Genomic DNA, 16,932 nt, shown 5'->3' on the forward strand with positions numbered 1-16,932 from the left:
AATCCTTGCTTTTCGCATGTTTTAAAATATGTATGTTTACTAGGGTACCAATGAAAATGGTCATTTCAAAAAGTTACCTCATAAAAAATGTTCACCACCTTAAAAAAACATCCTATGCAAAATATTAGCTCAATCGGATTTAAAGGAAAGTGGCGCAAAGCGATCAATATTTGAGTTTTTTAAAAATAAAAAAATCACTCAATGAAATCGGGGTTTTTGAAAAATTTTGTTGATGCCAAATGTCTTAAAATTGCATGAAACGTCGAGATCTAGTATCATCTCGAAATTTTTTTTTTTGCAAAAATCGACACTATGGGACTTCGTTTTTTTTTTGGAATACGAAACGAAACGTATGGTTTTGGGTACAAATAAAAATAGTTACCTTGATTTTTCATTCGGAACATGCTGCGAAATGTTTATTCGCACCCTTTGCAAAATATTAGCTCATTCGAATTTCATTTATTAGTGTTTCAGACAGACAGTAAAAATTTTAGTTTATTTGAAATCAAAAAATTACCGAAAATCGGGGTTTACAAAAAAAATTGTTGGTGCCAAATGTCTTAACATTGCATTACTTGTCGAGATTTACTGTTAGCTCGAAAAAAAAAATTGTAAAAAAAAATATTTTTTGGCACTTGGTCGTTTTCCGTCTGAAAAGTAGTTTTTTAACAAAAAAAATATTGAGATAACGGTAAATCTCGATGTGTCATGCAATTTGAGGGCATTTGGCATAAAAAAAAATTGAAAACTCCGATTTCCGGTGATTTTTCGGTTTTCAAAAAACTCTCATTTTAACGTCTGCAACACTAATAAATGAAATTCGTCTGCAACACTAATAAATCGAGATAATTATTTTTATTGGCACTTAAAACCATATGTTTCGTCTAGTACTCCGAAAAAAACTAAGTTCCAGAGTGTCGATTTTCGCCAAAAATTTTATTTTCGAGGTGACACTAGATCTTGACGTTTCATGCAATTTGAAGACATTTGGCATCCATTTTTTTTTCGAAAAATCCGATTTCCGATTTCCCCCCTTGGGTGATTTTTCGATTTTCAAAAAAACTCAAACTTTGATCGCTTTGCGCCGCTCCGAAGTCCGATTGAGCTAATATTTGGCATAGGCTGTTTTTTCTAGATGGTAAACATTTTGTACAAGGTAACTTTTTGAAATTTTAGGGTCGATTTTCTCTCATACATTCATTGGCATCCTAATGTTTACACTTGTGCTGAAAAATAAAGGTGCAAACGGTTATTCCAAAATTCAACGTTAATATGTATCTGATGAAAATAACTTCGAAAGTTCATAGAGAACTTTTTGGGGGGAAACGGAAGCGACCTGTTGTTCTATGGGCCTATTATGTGAAAAAAATATTGAGGATGTGGATCAAGGCATTTTTACTAAGTCAATTATACTGAAGTCAACATCAGATCGCGTTCAGCAGTCAGCACCTTTAAACGCGTAAGTTAAGAAAAGTTTTTATTCGTCAATTGTTTTGTAGCTAACCGTTTAAAAAGAACTAGCATTTGGGGATTGACGAGGCGCTATACATCCGGTTTCCTAAAAAACGGGAAGGTACTGCAAGTACAGGTTAAAAAAAATCATTCTCAAATGGTTGAAGGTGGTCAATACGGTCATGGTACGTTGGGTATGTTGGCAAATTTATCGAGCAGTATGACATAAGACTATCTATGATAACCAGGAATAAGTTTTCCAGTCGTATTGGGGTTATTGACAAGTATATCAAATAGTTCTCTGCGGGAATGTGGAGCCGGAATTTACAACAATGTCAAATATTCAGTGCAGACGAGTGCGGCTTATACTCCAAAGTCATTCCATCGACAACGTACATCGACAGAGACTCGTCAAATACTTCTTAGACAAAAGCGAAAAAAAAAAACCTTAGAGGCGAATGAACTGCAAAAGTTTAAAGCCTCTTAAAAACAAAGAAAGAAGAAGAAGCGAAAAATGAAGCGCTTCGCGTTGCCATTTGCAAACATGGATAGAAGTCCTAATCTTCCACCCAAGTTAATCGGAAAGTTCAATAATTATCGGATTTTTAGTAATCCTCACTAGCATCCTGTTTTCGACAAAGCATCGAAAAATGCGCGGATGATTCGAGATTTGTTCAAGGGCTGGTTACTCGATCAACCTAACTCTCGTTTGATATTTACTTTTTTGAAGCCGGTTTAAGCCATTCATAAGCCCTTTACCTACAACATCGAGTCTCACTCGTGGTGCATTTGCATATCATAGGGTTCTAGGACGCTGAGCAGTGTAGTGAAATGACTCGATGCGTGACATAATTAAAACATAGGCTATGGAATTAATGCCGAAGACAACGGATGATGATGGAAACGATTTACCATTATTCGTATTGGAAGTAAGATTAAAGAGCATTACGAATGAAATTAATCAACTGAATATGAATGATGAAGAAGACGCATAGTACGAGATACTAAAAGACAACGAAATCGTTGAGAAAGTGCTCGACCCATCAGATGAGTGAATACTCTTGCACTTCGAATCAAGATGCTGAAGAAATCCTACGAATTTCGGCATCAGTTCATCCAGAAGATGACGTATCCAACGATTCTGCTTTGAATAGTGTCGATGTTCTGGTTAGGTACGTTGAAGAGCAGGTGTTGTCTCTAAACGCGCAGTGTGAATTGCGAATGAGCAGCCTGGACTACATAGCATGCGAAAAAACATGAGAAGTGGTCTGATAACAATATTAGTAAAATTTATTGGATTTGATAAATGGAATTGATTTTGGTTTCGATGTTTTTTGAAACTTGGCAAGCTGTTCATTGAAAACGGCTTCTAAAAACAGGAAATGGAGTTAGCCAAAGAAAGTGCAAGAGACGAAGATCGTGTTAGAACGAAATGGCCGTACAAATACATATACAAAACGGATACGGAACCATTTCACAAAATACACTGAACAATGATCTCAGATAAATTAACACAAAAGCTATAGAATTTTCCGAAATTTTCCGACCACTAGCGAAATTTTACTCGGACTGTCTCCTGATTACTGACCGGTTTTGTTCGGGCGATTCGAAACGTTAAAAAAATTGTAGGGGTTTGTACAGGGTCTTTCAGATTAAACGCTCACGCAAAAAAAAATCGAATAGCTCCTTATAATTTTTTTTCGCTCCATCGATGGTAACACTGCATCCCCCATATCGAGACGATAATATTCGGCTACTCGTTCAGTCTGACCGGATGGTTTTTAGTGTCAAGATGTACAATTTACAAGAACGTGTATTTTTAGTGAAATCGTATTACTCGAGCAACCGAAGCCTTAATGAAACTTTGTCCTCTTATGGTAAGAATTTCAACATTTCTCGTCGTCGATTACTTCCTCTGGGGGTACGTGAAGGACCGTTGCTATGTTAATAAGCCACAACCTTTGAAGGAACTTAAAGAAGAAATAACTCGGATTTTCAACAGCATCGCAGTCGTAATGTTAAAGTTGTGCATGAAGAATTTTGTTCACCGTCTAAAACGCGTTATCGAAAAAAGGGGTGGTCACATCGTTTTTTAATAATAAAAACTATGGATGGGTTATACCTATGATATAACCGCAAGGTTGACGTAGGACTGCCGTTGACTTAGTAATCAATTGTATTTCTTCAATTAGCAATAGTCCCATCTCGGATGTTCCTCATAGGGTACGATGTCGCCGCTGCGCAGAGCTATCTTTTGTGTGTATTGATTAAATTATTGATTAAACTAGTGAATGAATGAAACTATTTACGAATTTAATTGCAAACAAATACCAATTTAAGTCAATTCATGCATTATAGTAGTGGTTATCGCAGGAAATAGTTATCAACATTTTGCCTAATCATCAAAAGGTATGCGTAGAAGTTCAGTGAGGTGGCGACATGAAGAGATATCTTCCAATACAGTTTTGAATAATCGAGCCAAAGCGTTGCATCTGCACCCGCTTTTGTAGACCGTGTTAACAAAACGAATTCCGGAGTGTAAAAATGCAGTATTGCCGACTTGAATGTATCTGTAATGCCGATTTTCCCAACTTCTTGGTTTCGGATTCTGTATTGGGAAAATACATTCCAGTTTGCAAAAATACAAGCTAGTACAAAAGTACCCACAGCTTGCATCTATTTTGCAACGCAGATTTCTTCAGGCTCCATTGTTTTGAAATCTGTGTTAGGGAAACATTTCGATTTGCAGAAACACAAGCGAGTACAAAATACTCACCGCTCGCAACTATTTTGCAATGCCAATTTTCCCAGGCCTCATGATTTTGAAGTCTGTGTTAGGAAAACATACCAATTAGCAGAAACGCAAGCGAGTACAAAAGTACCCGCAGCTCGCATCTATTTTGCAATGCCGATTTCCCCAGGCTTCATGATTTTGAAGTCTGTGTTAGGGAAACATTCCAATTTGCAAAAACGCAAACGAGTATAAAAGTACCCGCCGCTTTCATCTATTTTGCAATGCGGATTTCCTCAGGCTCCATGGTTTTGAAATCTGTGTTAGGGAAATATAACGTGTAGACATTTTATCTTCCAAATGAAGTGTTTATCATACCATTTTGTTCAGTTGTTCAGGAGCTATTAACGCTCAAAATCTCGTTCTCCGGCGTAACGCTTTCGTTTTCGGAACTTTGAACTTACACCCCAGTATAGAAATGAAAGACGTAGTCCTACGTCAAAATCGGTTCACTTTTGTAGAAGTTATTAAAATTTTTTGCGTGAACGTTTAATCTGAAAGACCATGTATCAAGGACACGATCGCTTAGGATGTAGGACTACGTATTCGTTTTATTTAATTTGCTTGTTTATCATTTCGAATATCATTCATAAATGCAAAGAAATTTCATAAATCTAATTATTAGATTAAAGGGTGTGTCACATCAAATTGCATCACGGAAAAAACGCTGTAGAAATTAAATTTTTAGGAATTATATCTTCAGCTTTCGCTTTAAAATCAGATAAGAGTGTATAGATCACGTTGGCCATGCTTCACTGTCAATTTTTCGTAAATTTGGAAAAATTTCGTCGAACGAAAAAGAGCGTCGTGAATTAATCCTGTGCACTCATTTCGAGAATCCGGAGTGGTCACATCGGGACATCGGTAAGATGCTGGGAATCGTCCAATCCACGGTCAGCAGAGTACTAAAACGATACTTCGAGAACCTAACCATCGACCGGAAGGTGAAGAACGGCAAAAATGGATGCTCCGTCAGTGAAAAAGATCACAAGCGCGTAGTTAAGCAGTTTAGATGGGATCCGAGAAGTTCGGTCCGGGATGTCGCCAATATGCTGAATTTGTCAAGTTCATTCGTCCAGCGGACCAAGCAGCGGGAGGGCCTGCGTACATACAAGGTTCAGAAGGCTCCTAACCGCGACGAAAGGCAAAACATGGTGGGGAAGACGCGAGCCCGGAAGCTGTACACCGAAATGCTGACGAAGCCGCATTGCCTGGTAATGGACGACGAAACCTACGTCAAAGCGGACTTTCGTCAGCTGCCGGGCCTGTTGTTCTTCTCCGCAGATGACAAATTCAGCGTTCCGGAGGAGATTCGCAAGCAGAAACTATCCAAGTTTGACAAAAAGTACATGGTGTGGCAAGCGATCTGCTCTTGCGGAAAGCGGAGCGCCCCCTTCGTGATGACCGGCACGGTAAACGGGCAGGTTTACCTTAAGGAGTGCCTACAGAAGCGCTTACTACCACTATTGAAGCAGCACGAGGGCCCGACCATCTTCTGGCCGGATCTCGCTTCGTGCCACTATTCAAAGGACGTGTTGGAGTGGTACGAAGCCAGCGGGGTCACCTTCGTGCCAAAGGAAATGAACCCGCCCAACGCGCCGGAGCTTCGCCCAATAGAGAAATATTGGGCGATTATGAAGCAGGCCCTCCGGAAGAACCCAAAAGTTGTCAAATCGGAGGCGGACTTCAAGAGAAAATGGATTTCTGTTCAAAAAAAACTACAACCTGACGTTGTACAGAACCTTATGGACGGGGTAAAGGGGAAGGTACGAGCATACGGGCTTGGGCTCAAAGTATGAAAAATGGAAAATGCCAAAAGTTGTTAAATAGTTTTTATTTTACTGTCTAAAATTTTCAAAAGGATCGGTCTACTGGGCGAATTTCTACAGCGTTTTTTCCGTGATGCAATTTGATGTGACACACCCTTTAGTTTCGGTGAGCATGAAAGGGGTAAATCATTAATCCTTGGCAGTAAGCAGTTCTAGAAGCAGCGATTCTTTCTTGCCTTCGCACGAACAAGACACGTCATATGTCGCAATTTGTTTGTTTATTTCACTGCTCGCATTGCAGTGGGTATTCATCGCGTTCCCGACGGTCTTCCTCGCATTTGACACATACATTCGGCCACATGCGATCACATATTTGTTCCACCAGCACTCACCTTTTCCACACTCCCTAGCCACTATCACATCACACTAGGGGAACTGGAGGGAATGTGGTCACCCCAAGGAACATGCTCATTTCCTGTGTCCGCATACCACTAAAACTCCCGGCCTACGAAGAATATTGTAGCTCAACTTATTGTAGTTCAAGATGGTAAGCGGTTTTACTATGAAAATTGAAAATAAATACATTTTTCATTATTAGAAAAAAGGTTGAAAAATTGAACATTTTTTAGTGAGGAGGTAAAGTGGTCACCTGTGTGGGGCAAAGTGGTCACTCGCACATATGACGTAGTAAAAAAAAACATAACGTTTTTCAAAAAGGCTTGATTTTGGTTGGGGTGGCTTTTTTCCTGGGTCAAAACCACAAAAAGGGACCCCTTTAGGAGCAGAAGGTGATAAGGATATCAGCCTTTGAAAACAGAACATTGTCAGTAGTAATCCTCCACTGACCACTTTGCCCCCCAAACAACGGAATGCGAAATATGCGAAATAATCGCTGAAATTGAACAAAATATCTGTCCACCTCCCCTAGAATATGTGAACAGTCTTCCAAACTGTTGATTTGTCGCAAATATCAGGTCAAATAAAATAAATTTCACTAGAAATTCCTTAAATTCGGAACGCACAAAACTACGGCAGAACGGCTACCGAGAGAGCATTTTTTGTTTTTATTTATTTCTTGACATGCTTTCATGAAATTCTTCAAACATAAGATGACTATCAATACGGTGTCAATAGTCAATAGGCATACTACCAAACAAGCAGGTGACCACTTGACCCCACGTGACCAAATTACCCCCACTACCTCTATATATTATTGGCCTCGAAGAGATGATCGCTTGGTGAGATGTAGTTGCAGTTCAATTGCATAGATGCTTGGTGTAGACAGTTTTGCGTCTGGAACGCGAAACTAAATTACACATAGCATTCCAACAAAAGAATAATTTTCCTTGTAAGCCGCCGATGATAACTTGATTGATTTTTCCCTAGACATATGGCGAAAAACATTATAATTACGCCTTTGCCATGGCTTGGCTCGATGTGTTGTTTGCCATGCCATATCCACAGCGAGTAAAATATTCACAAGCTTCCACAGCTCGAGGGCAAACGAAGATGGCACAAAATGAACAGTATAAGAAAGACAATTCATTCTCGCTCGACGCTCGCCGGCAACGATGTTGCTTCAATGGCCACCAAAACGGGAAGTGAAAATTCTCCTCAGAAGATATGCAATATTGATATGCTAGCGACAGCGTCCTTACTGTGCAGGGGTGGAGTTTACGTCGCAAATATTCTCTTTCCGTTATCCCCTTCGTTGTTTCTATTCTCGCGGCTGCATAAGATGCCCGTTATTGATAGCACGGTTAGGAAAGCACACAAATGAACCGAAAAAATGTATGGAAAATGGGAATGCATCTAGTTTTTATCAATTTAAACATTTTACACATAAGTGGATTGTAATGTATAGCATATTAAGGGGGTATTCTAGTGTAGAGACACGAATTTCGGACGTTTTTTCGAACTCCGTAAAAATAAAACAAAGAATATTTTTACTATCCATTATATCATTATTTGTTCATCTATGTTTTAACAGTAAATAAAGATATTCACAACTAGATTAGTTAATAGCTAATTAAGTTAGAGGGTTCAAGAAATAATTGTGCCATGGCGTACACTATTCCAGCCATTCTGATTGTTTGAAACAAAAAAATCGAGCAGATTCTGAATCAGTAAAGATGCCGCTATCGCATGAACCTCGGACAAGTCATCTTTTTTGACAAAATAGCGGCCGTTTGAAAAACAAACGTTTTTTCTAAAAACGTTTATTTAAAAAAATAGGAAAATTTAAAAAATATCGTTTTTTAGAGGTTCATGCCATAAAGAGATGCCTGCAGATTGTATTCATATAAATTCGACTAGAATCAGTTCAGTGGAACTTGAGTTATCGTGTACGCTAGTTTCAAAAAACTAGTTTCGAGAAAAACGCGTTTGAAGTTCATTGTTATGGCCGTACCAGGTTAGATACCGCATTACAAAAATGGCTCTAGCTCGGTAAATAATCAGATTTTTGATAAGTCCTTTCTAGAGTATATTCTTGAGTGCCTAGACTACAGAAATATGAAGGAAAAAATTTGATTTGAGACTAGAATACTGCCTTAAGCAAATCTTAAAGAATGGTATGCGAATCGTCAGATTCGTTCGCAGCAAAAATAGTCATTAATGTTAACTTCATTACATATGAACGTGACCTGTTTTCTGATTTGGCACCCTTAATGTAAGACGTAGTCCTACGTAAAAAAGGACAAGTGGATACAGAGGATATTGGAAAATTTGCAAAAAAATGCTTCTATCTGGAAAAAAGGGTGTCGGTTTTACCTACTGATTCGAAATTTCATCTTAACATTTTGAAGGATGCCTTCAGTATGTACGAAGAAACAATACCTTAAAAATGATGGCCTGAAGCAAATCCCAAAACTAGAAAAGTTGATAAACTTTATAATCATAATCATACATAAGTGTTGATCGTAAGCGTAGAATTTTATACCATACTAGCTGACCCGGAAAACTTTGTCCCGCCCAAAATTTGGGTTTTGTTATCAATACCTTCAAACATTCACGTTTTCTTACTATGAGCAAGTTCATGGGTCCAATCGCAGAACTGTTCATTGATTGATCTTCTAATCGATCCCGTTGAATTTTGTATGGCAGCTCCTCCTTAGAGAGGGAGGTGGAGTGTCTAACCACCGTAAAAACATTTATTGCATCCTAAAAACTCCACATGCCAAATTTGGTAGCATTTGCTTGATTAATTCTCGAGTAATGCAGAAATCGGTGTTTCATTTGTATGGCAGCCCCACCTAAGAGAGGGAGAAGGAGTATCTAACCATCATAGAATCATTTATTGCACCCTAAAATCTCCAGATGCAACATTTGGTTCCATTTGCTTGATTAATTCTCGAGTAATGCAGAAATTTGTGTTTCATTTGTATGGCAGTCATACATAAGTTTTGATCATATGCGTAGAATTTTGTATCAAATCTGATCCGCTATCGACCACCTATGAAATTTTCGATGACCTACCCAATACCATGTACATAGATTTAAGCACATACAAACATCGAAGTTAAATGAACCATCCCTGCAGAGTTGCCTTCGCGTGCAAATATTCACTTTAAAACCATTCCGGCCCCCGACATTGACCAACCGAGTGAGAAGAAGAAAGAAAAAGAATCCTGGAAAGGCCAAGGTGATCTTCAATATTTCAACCCGAAATACAACCTAAGTACAACGAGCTGCTTGATGCTGCTTGGTGTGGAACTCGAAGAGAACGAATTACAACAGCGGGATTGCAGCCAAGGCTGTACGCAAAGCAGTGCACATTACCCTTCGCAAGAACTGCGTTCGATGCTAGAGCTGAAATTAAACGAACAAAAAAAGGGTACAAATCGCCGATCATAGCCCTTATATCGATCGTCTAGTCGGCTTGGGTTGGATTAAGCCGTGACTACTGCCGATGGGCACGGAAGTCTACCAAATGTTTATGCACATTATATGCATTGTGGTGGATGTTGAACAACGATTTTTCTACCTCATCAAAACCGCCTCGACCATCGAGCGAGCCAATGACCAATGGTCGGTAACGGTTGCAAGATATTGTTTGCCAATGAACAAATCCCCACTCAATTACTCAATGAGCTGATGAATGCCATCTGCGGGGTAATAAAGCTGAAACTGGTTCCATGATGATGGAATTGACATTTTTGGAAATCCAATACGACAGAGAAATGTTGAAATCACCACCATCACAATGAACGAAATTCAAGCACACTCAATGATAAACTCCAACCAATATCAGGAATCTCGGAGCAATTCTACGTTCATCATCCACAATCATTTGTTGTTTGCACTCGATTGTAATTATCTCAGCACTCGAAAAGCCAGTCGGAGCACACCTTGATAACACTTCCTCATTTAGACGTTGGAACCGGTTCCAGCTGTATATCAGCCAAATGCATCACAAAAACTCTATATAGATTATTACCGCACTTTGCTCTACCTTTCGATTCGCAGCGCATTTAACATCCTCATCAATCCCGCTGTCGGCGGGTGTGACCTTGGCCTGTTCCGCAATAGGCTTGCTAGCCTCACTAGTCTGATTGAACGCCTGGGAGATGAGCCGATCCATTGCGTCATGGTAGTCGGCCCGGCGCTGATCTTCATCCTGTGCGTAATCCTCTTCGGGATCAATCGTAGTCGGTTCATCGTCGTACGCCAGGAAGTTGGCACTGCCGCCGCGCACTATTATCAAAACGGCCGCGCACATCAACACCCCCACGGTCGAGTTCTTCATCACTACGCACCGCCCCCGACACCGGTGTTAACTGTTCGATATTTGAAATGTTACTCGATCTTCGCTGCTGCTGCAGCGGCTTCTCAACTGCAAAAAACTGCAACTGTCCCCGAAGATGGCTCTCTACAAACTGAACCACAAAGTGCTAACTTTTGACCGAATCAGACCGACATTGGCTTCGGAACGAACGACAGGCACTTGAAACGTACCTTGTGTTTTTTTTTGTTTTTTATTTGTTTACCGCACGCATCAGAGTCGCGTCCGTCCGCGGAGTCCGGAGAGCGAAGGGGGCAAAAAGCACAGATATGGTGGTAGATGAGTATCGCAGAGGCCACCGGAGAGACTAGCGCGCACACGTAAAACCCCCTGAATTTTTCGGATGAATGACTCACTGAGCGTAGCCCCAGCTCCTTGGTAAGCTACCCGGGCGGGACAAAACCCAACCATAGGTGCGAAACACACAGGTAAAAAAATGGAAACAAGTTTTGTTCTGAACACCAACCGGCTGATTCGCGGCTCTCTCGGAGCGATGTTCAATCCCTGCGAATCGCGTGTTTTACGAGCGCAGCCCTGTCGTTGAGCTGATTGTGATGGAACAGCGCGGGGTTTCGTTTTCATTAGATAAAATGAAAAAATCACAGGTTCGCTGATTAGCAGGAACTAATTGGCGAGCGAGGTGATGATGGATAGAGCTGATAGGTTCGGTGGGGTCGTTCTGTCGTTTTATTTCCGTACAGTCCGATGAACTCTATCCGATGGATACGATACGAAATGTCATCGTGTATTCATTCTATCGATCCTTTTAACTATTCCTATCTCGAAGCATGTGTCAAATGCGTGTCAGTATTTTCTCGGTCAGAATTCTCATTCTAGATTTATGATCAACTCTCTGCATACCATCAATCGCGTAAACCAAACGTCGTCATTCGTTTGCAAGTCGCGTGTAATCATTATAAGACAATACGACCAACCGAAAGAGTTCACACTTTGGCTTTGCTTGTTGTTTACTCATCAATTTTGTTGGATTACGTCAGCGCTTATAATAATTGTCAGTGATAATTTTTCTCGGCGATAAACGTTGCGTTCGTGTTGATCAATATTTCTGAAATATTGGTTTGAGGGAAAAAATGCATTTTTTTCCATTACCGGTTGTAGTGATCGTAACCAGTGTTGCCACATTTTCATCTGTACCGGAAGGGGTGAAAATCTTTTTGATCTGTTCTTTTTCTTCCAAAATTGTGTACCATCAAAAAAAAATTATGGGGGGTCTCCGTAGCCACTTGGTTACGCGTTCGCTTACCAAGCGATCGATCGTGAGTTCAAACTCAGGGCCCTCAATTGACCATCTTTGTGTTGTTATAGAATAACTACGTCCACGCAACCATCATCAGCTATGGAGATCGATCCACGGTGGAACAAAGATCGATTCATCCATACAACTGCTCTGCTCTGCAAGAAACATCGGGCTGCTGTTCTATAAATAACCCAACAATGATCAATATCAACTGTCTCCGCTGTCCGGTCTGCTGAACAATGGAAGATCAGAAAGAATACCCTTACGCCTAAATGGCTACTACTGTGTAATTTACCATAATGTAATGGAACAGAAAAACTTAACGCCTAAATGGCTACTACTAACTACTGTGTAATTTACAATTTATAGAAACATAAACATATGTACATGTACACGATTAAACCCGGCTCTGTTACAGCTAAATGCTATTGAGCCTAATAAATAAATGGGATAAAAAAAAATTATGAATAAAAACGTCCTTAACGCTTGGCGATAAATATGATATAATATCGCATGTGAGCAAAATTTATCGAGGCAGCGCAGCGGTCATTAGTTTATCGTACACGAACAAAATTAGTAAAATAAACTTTTTAAGCTAAACGGTTTAATTGTGATTAAACATAATAATGTACTAAAAGCTAGAAAATAATTAGGCAAGTAGCAGTAGCAGGCAAGTAGCAGAGCGTCTCGGCGAGACGCTCCAGGAGGTGGAAATGTTGGCGGCTGAGGCCGTAGACATGATCGGTAGTTGGATGGACAGCGTAAAGCTCCAGATGGCACATCACAATACCGAGGTGCTGTTAGTGAGCAATCGTAAGGCAGTGTTGCGGGCAGAGGTATCGGTCGGAGGACGTACCATCGTTTCGAAGCGAGCAGTGACACACCTCGGAGTCATGATCGACGACCGTCTAAATTTCAACCAGCATGTCGACTATGCATGTGGGAAGGCTTCAAATGCCATCAACGTGGTGGCGAGGATCATGCCAAATAGCTTTGGCCCAAGCAGCAGCATGAGGCGTCTCTTGGCAAGTGTATCTTCGTCGATTCTGAGGTATGGTGGCCCTGCTTGGTTGGCGGCTCTGGATACCCACCGAAATAGGAAGAAACGCACATTTCGACTCATGGCCATGCGAGTCGTAAGCGCGTACAGGACCATTTCGACAGAAGCTGCGTGTGTCATCGCCGGTATGATCCCCATCTGCATCACCCTGGCGGAAGACAGCGAGTGCTACAAGCGGCGGGAAACCAGAGGTATCCGGAAATTGATGAGAGCGGAGTCGTTGGACAAATGGCAGCAGGAATGGGATACGGCAGAAAACGGTAGATGGACGTACAGGCTGATACCGGTACTATCGACCTGGTTGAACAGGAAGCACGGTGAGGTTAACTTCTACTTGACGCAGTTTCTGTCTAGGCATGTTTTTGTCTGTCCCAGGTTCACTGTAAGGCGCGAGGGGCTGCCCTCACTTCATAAATATTGTGGAGGAGATGTGTCGCGACGAGAGGATCTGGAATACCGTGAGCAGTGCAATCACACAAATCATGTCGGAGCTGCAGCGGAAGTGGAGAGTCGATCAACATGCTGACAACGCCTGACTGCAAGGCGAACAACGGCGACGGCTGTTGCAACCGATGGTACCCTACGAGAGTAACTGTGACGGAGTGCGCGTCAGATTGGAGGGCACTACCTAATCGGCACTTTGTTGGGAAGAGAAATCCTGCGAGGGTGACTGTGACGGGGCGCGCATCAAGTTGGAGGGCGCTTCCTAATCGGTTCACGTCTCGACAGGTGAGAAACCCCGCGAGGGTGGCTATGACGGGTTGCGCGTCAAGTTGGAGGGCAATTCCTAATCGGTTCACGTCTCGACGGGTAAATGGATGCCTGCGAAATGGACATAAGCGCAGTGGAAAGAAATGGAGAAAACAAATATTGAGAAAAAGGGAAGGATCAACGCTATTCAGCGTTGTAAACTCGAGTAGTGCATGAGCACAGCCGCCCCCTGAAGTAGTCGCCTAGATGTGGTCCCAGGGGGAATGAGGCAACGAGTAGAGGGCTTGGTTTTTGTGGGTGCGATCCCCACTCGACGTCTGGGTTAACCCTTCCCAGGTAAGACTGGTAGAGCATTCCTCACCTCTATAAAAAAAAACAAACATACAAACATACAAATATACAAACAGATTACAGGGCAAGCTAAATAAAACCGTTTAAAAATACAACATCGAAAGCAGATGGCAGATGGAGCAAACTGTCTCCACTGCACAATGGCCCAGGAGGTGCATTTGAGGGGAAATTAGCATTTAGGGCTCGACAGTTATTCTCTAAACAAAAACTTTCTTCGACAAACTTGTTATACAGGGCGGACTCGATTATATACAGTTCCTGATTTCTATTCACTGTATATAATCCAGTCAAAAAATTTTTTTTCGTTTTTTCGCATGTATTTTTCGTTTTTTGAACGAAAAAGAAGAACTTCATTTTTGACTCATCCCCTTAAAGTCAGAAAACACCTTTCTCACATGAAAAAATTAATTTTATCCGGATTCTCTGAGGAGGTGATAGACGATCATATTTGATGAAAAAAAACTTTCTACGCATATGTTCGAATTTCAACAATGACAGAGGTATAGAACTTTTTTTTCGGACTCTGTTACCTCAAACTGGCTCTACATTAAAAAGTACGCTTCGGAAGACGATTCTGTTGCCTTCATTTGTAAGATGAGAAAATTTAGCACAGGATATAGTAGTGGAACATCTAAATTACTGGATTTTAATAACATTTTGGAAGTGAAAAACTTGAAAGTTTATACTTTCTAATGTGTTATTGTTAATTTTATCCTAAAAATTATATTAAACTAGATTGTTTCTATCAATGAAATTAAAGCTCTCTAACTGCTCTACAATTTGTTCGTTGACACCCAACTTCTATCTTTCTTAATTTGGCTGCAATATCGGATTGTGTCACATTTACCCAAAACCCACTCACCCGAACGACATTCACCCAAATTCCACTCACCCGAATGTAACAATTACCCGAATGCGACACTTACCCGAGAGAATATATTCGAATAATACGCAAATATTATTGTTAGGAAGTATTTGTACATTTATTTCTGATCAGTGTTCATTTCCATTCAAAAAGTATGCTCGGGGTAGTGCAATTTGAGAAATAGTGGCGTTGAATGGAATCTTTTTCAAAATAATGAAAGAAATCAAAAATAATAATGAGAAATGGAAGAATGTAGTTTTTTAACGTATTATGAAGTTTATCCATTCATATGGATGACGCAGCCCGTTTACTTAAAAGAAAGCTGATAATGTTGGTACATACGTATTATGGCACTGATGTGCAATTTTGACCAAGAATTTTTTTTTCGCAATTAAATTTATTCTGAGATCAAAATATTAGGCTGTCAAAAAAGTCCTGCGGTATTTCCGCGAGGTGTCGTTGTAAGCGCGTAGTTCTAGTTGTATTCATTGTATCGAGTCATACTATAGCTTGTTGGAAAGGTATTTTATATAGCGCTATAATATAGTCCTTGACAGTGTTTTGTTTGGTTAAGTCGTTCGTGAGTTATAGTGTCGCAAATATGGAGCAAAATAAAGAGAAAATCCGACATATTTTACAGTACTACTATGACAAAGGTAAAAATGCATCTCAAGCTGCCAATAAAATTTGTGCAGTTTATGGACCCGATACAGTTTCCATTTCCACCGCACAACGATGGTTTCAACGTTTTCGTTCTGGTGTAGAGGTCGTCGAAGATGCGCCACGCTCCGGAAGGCCTGTCGTCGAAAATTGCCACAAAATCGCTGAATTAGCCGAGCAAGACCGGCATAGTAGCAGCCGTAGCATCGGCCAAGAGCTGGGGATAAGTCATCAAACCGTTATTAAACATTTGAAGAAGCTTGGATTCACAAAGAAGCTCGATGTATGGGTGCCACACACGTTGACGCAAAAAAACATCTTTGACCGTATCGACGTATGTGAATCGCTGCTGAATCGCAACAAAATCGACCCGTTTCTGAAGCGGATGGTGACTGGCGATGAAAAGTGGGTCACTTACGACAACGTGAAGCGCAAACGGTCGTGGTCGAAGCCCGCTGAAGCGGCTCAGACGGTGGCCAAGCCCTCATTAACGGCCAGGAAGGTTCTGCTGTGTGTTTGGTGGGATTGTCAAGGAATAATCTATTATGAGCTGCTTCCCTATGGCCAAACGCTCAATTCGGACCTGTACTGCTAACAACTGGACCGCTTGAAGGTAGCACTCATGAAGAAGAGGCCATCTTTGATAAACAGAGGCCGCATTGTCTTCCATCAGGACAACGCCAGGCCACACACTTCTTTGGTGACGCGCCAGAAGCTCCGGGAGCTCGGATGGGAGGTTATTTTGCATCCGCCGTATAGTCCGGACCTTGCACCAAGTGACTACCACCTGTTTTTGTCCATGGCGAACGAGCTAGGTAGTCAGAAGTTAGCCACAAAAGAGGCCTGTGAAAATTGGCTATCCGAGTTTTTTGCCAATAAGGAAGCGAGCTTCTATAACAGGGGTATTATGAAGTTGGCATCTCGTTGGGAACAAGTCATCGAACAAAACGGCGCATATTTGACTTAAAACAGATGATTGTAACTAATTTTATGAACAAATGAAAATTCAAAAAAAAATACCGCAGGACACTTGACAGCCTAATACATAACATGTATAATTAACCAAGCAACCGTAATGCACCAGGTAAACGTATGCCGTCCTAACGCTCGGTCGGACCTGACTAAAGGATCGTCTCCTATGTTTCAAACAAACCGAGCAATCGGTGGAACACAGGTTTGCTTGCGAGAGGCCGCCGCTTCCGACGGCGGAGCTTGGTGCCGCCTCGGTTCCT

The 16,932-nt window shown here is 41.1% G+C and overlaps 1 protein-coding gene across 1 annotated transcript in view; it reads right to left on the reverse strand.

Annotated features, from left to right (window-relative positions):
- Positions 1-11,232, reverse strand: part of LOC129771721 (uncharacterized) — a 31,647-nt gene extending 20,415 nt beyond the window's left edge. Inside the window, exon 1 of the mRNA XM_055775693.1 lies at positions 10,466-11,232. Within this exon, the coding sequence (XP_055631668.1) occupies positions 10,466-10,759 (294 nt within the window). The 5' untranslated portion in view covers positions 10,760-11,232. The remainder of the gene's footprint in view (positions 1-10,465) is intronic.
- Between the last annotated feature and the right edge of the window lie 5,700 nt (positions 11,233-16,932).

The sequence above is a fragment of the Toxorhynchites rutilus genome, chromosome 2, assembly GCF_029784135.1.
Source record: "Toxorhynchites rutilus septentrionalis strain SRP chromosome 2, ASM2978413v1, whole genome shotgun sequence".
In the NCBI taxonomy this organism is placed as follows: Eukaryota; Metazoa; Arthropoda; class Insecta; order Diptera; family Culicidae; genus Toxorhynchites; species Toxorhynchites rutilus.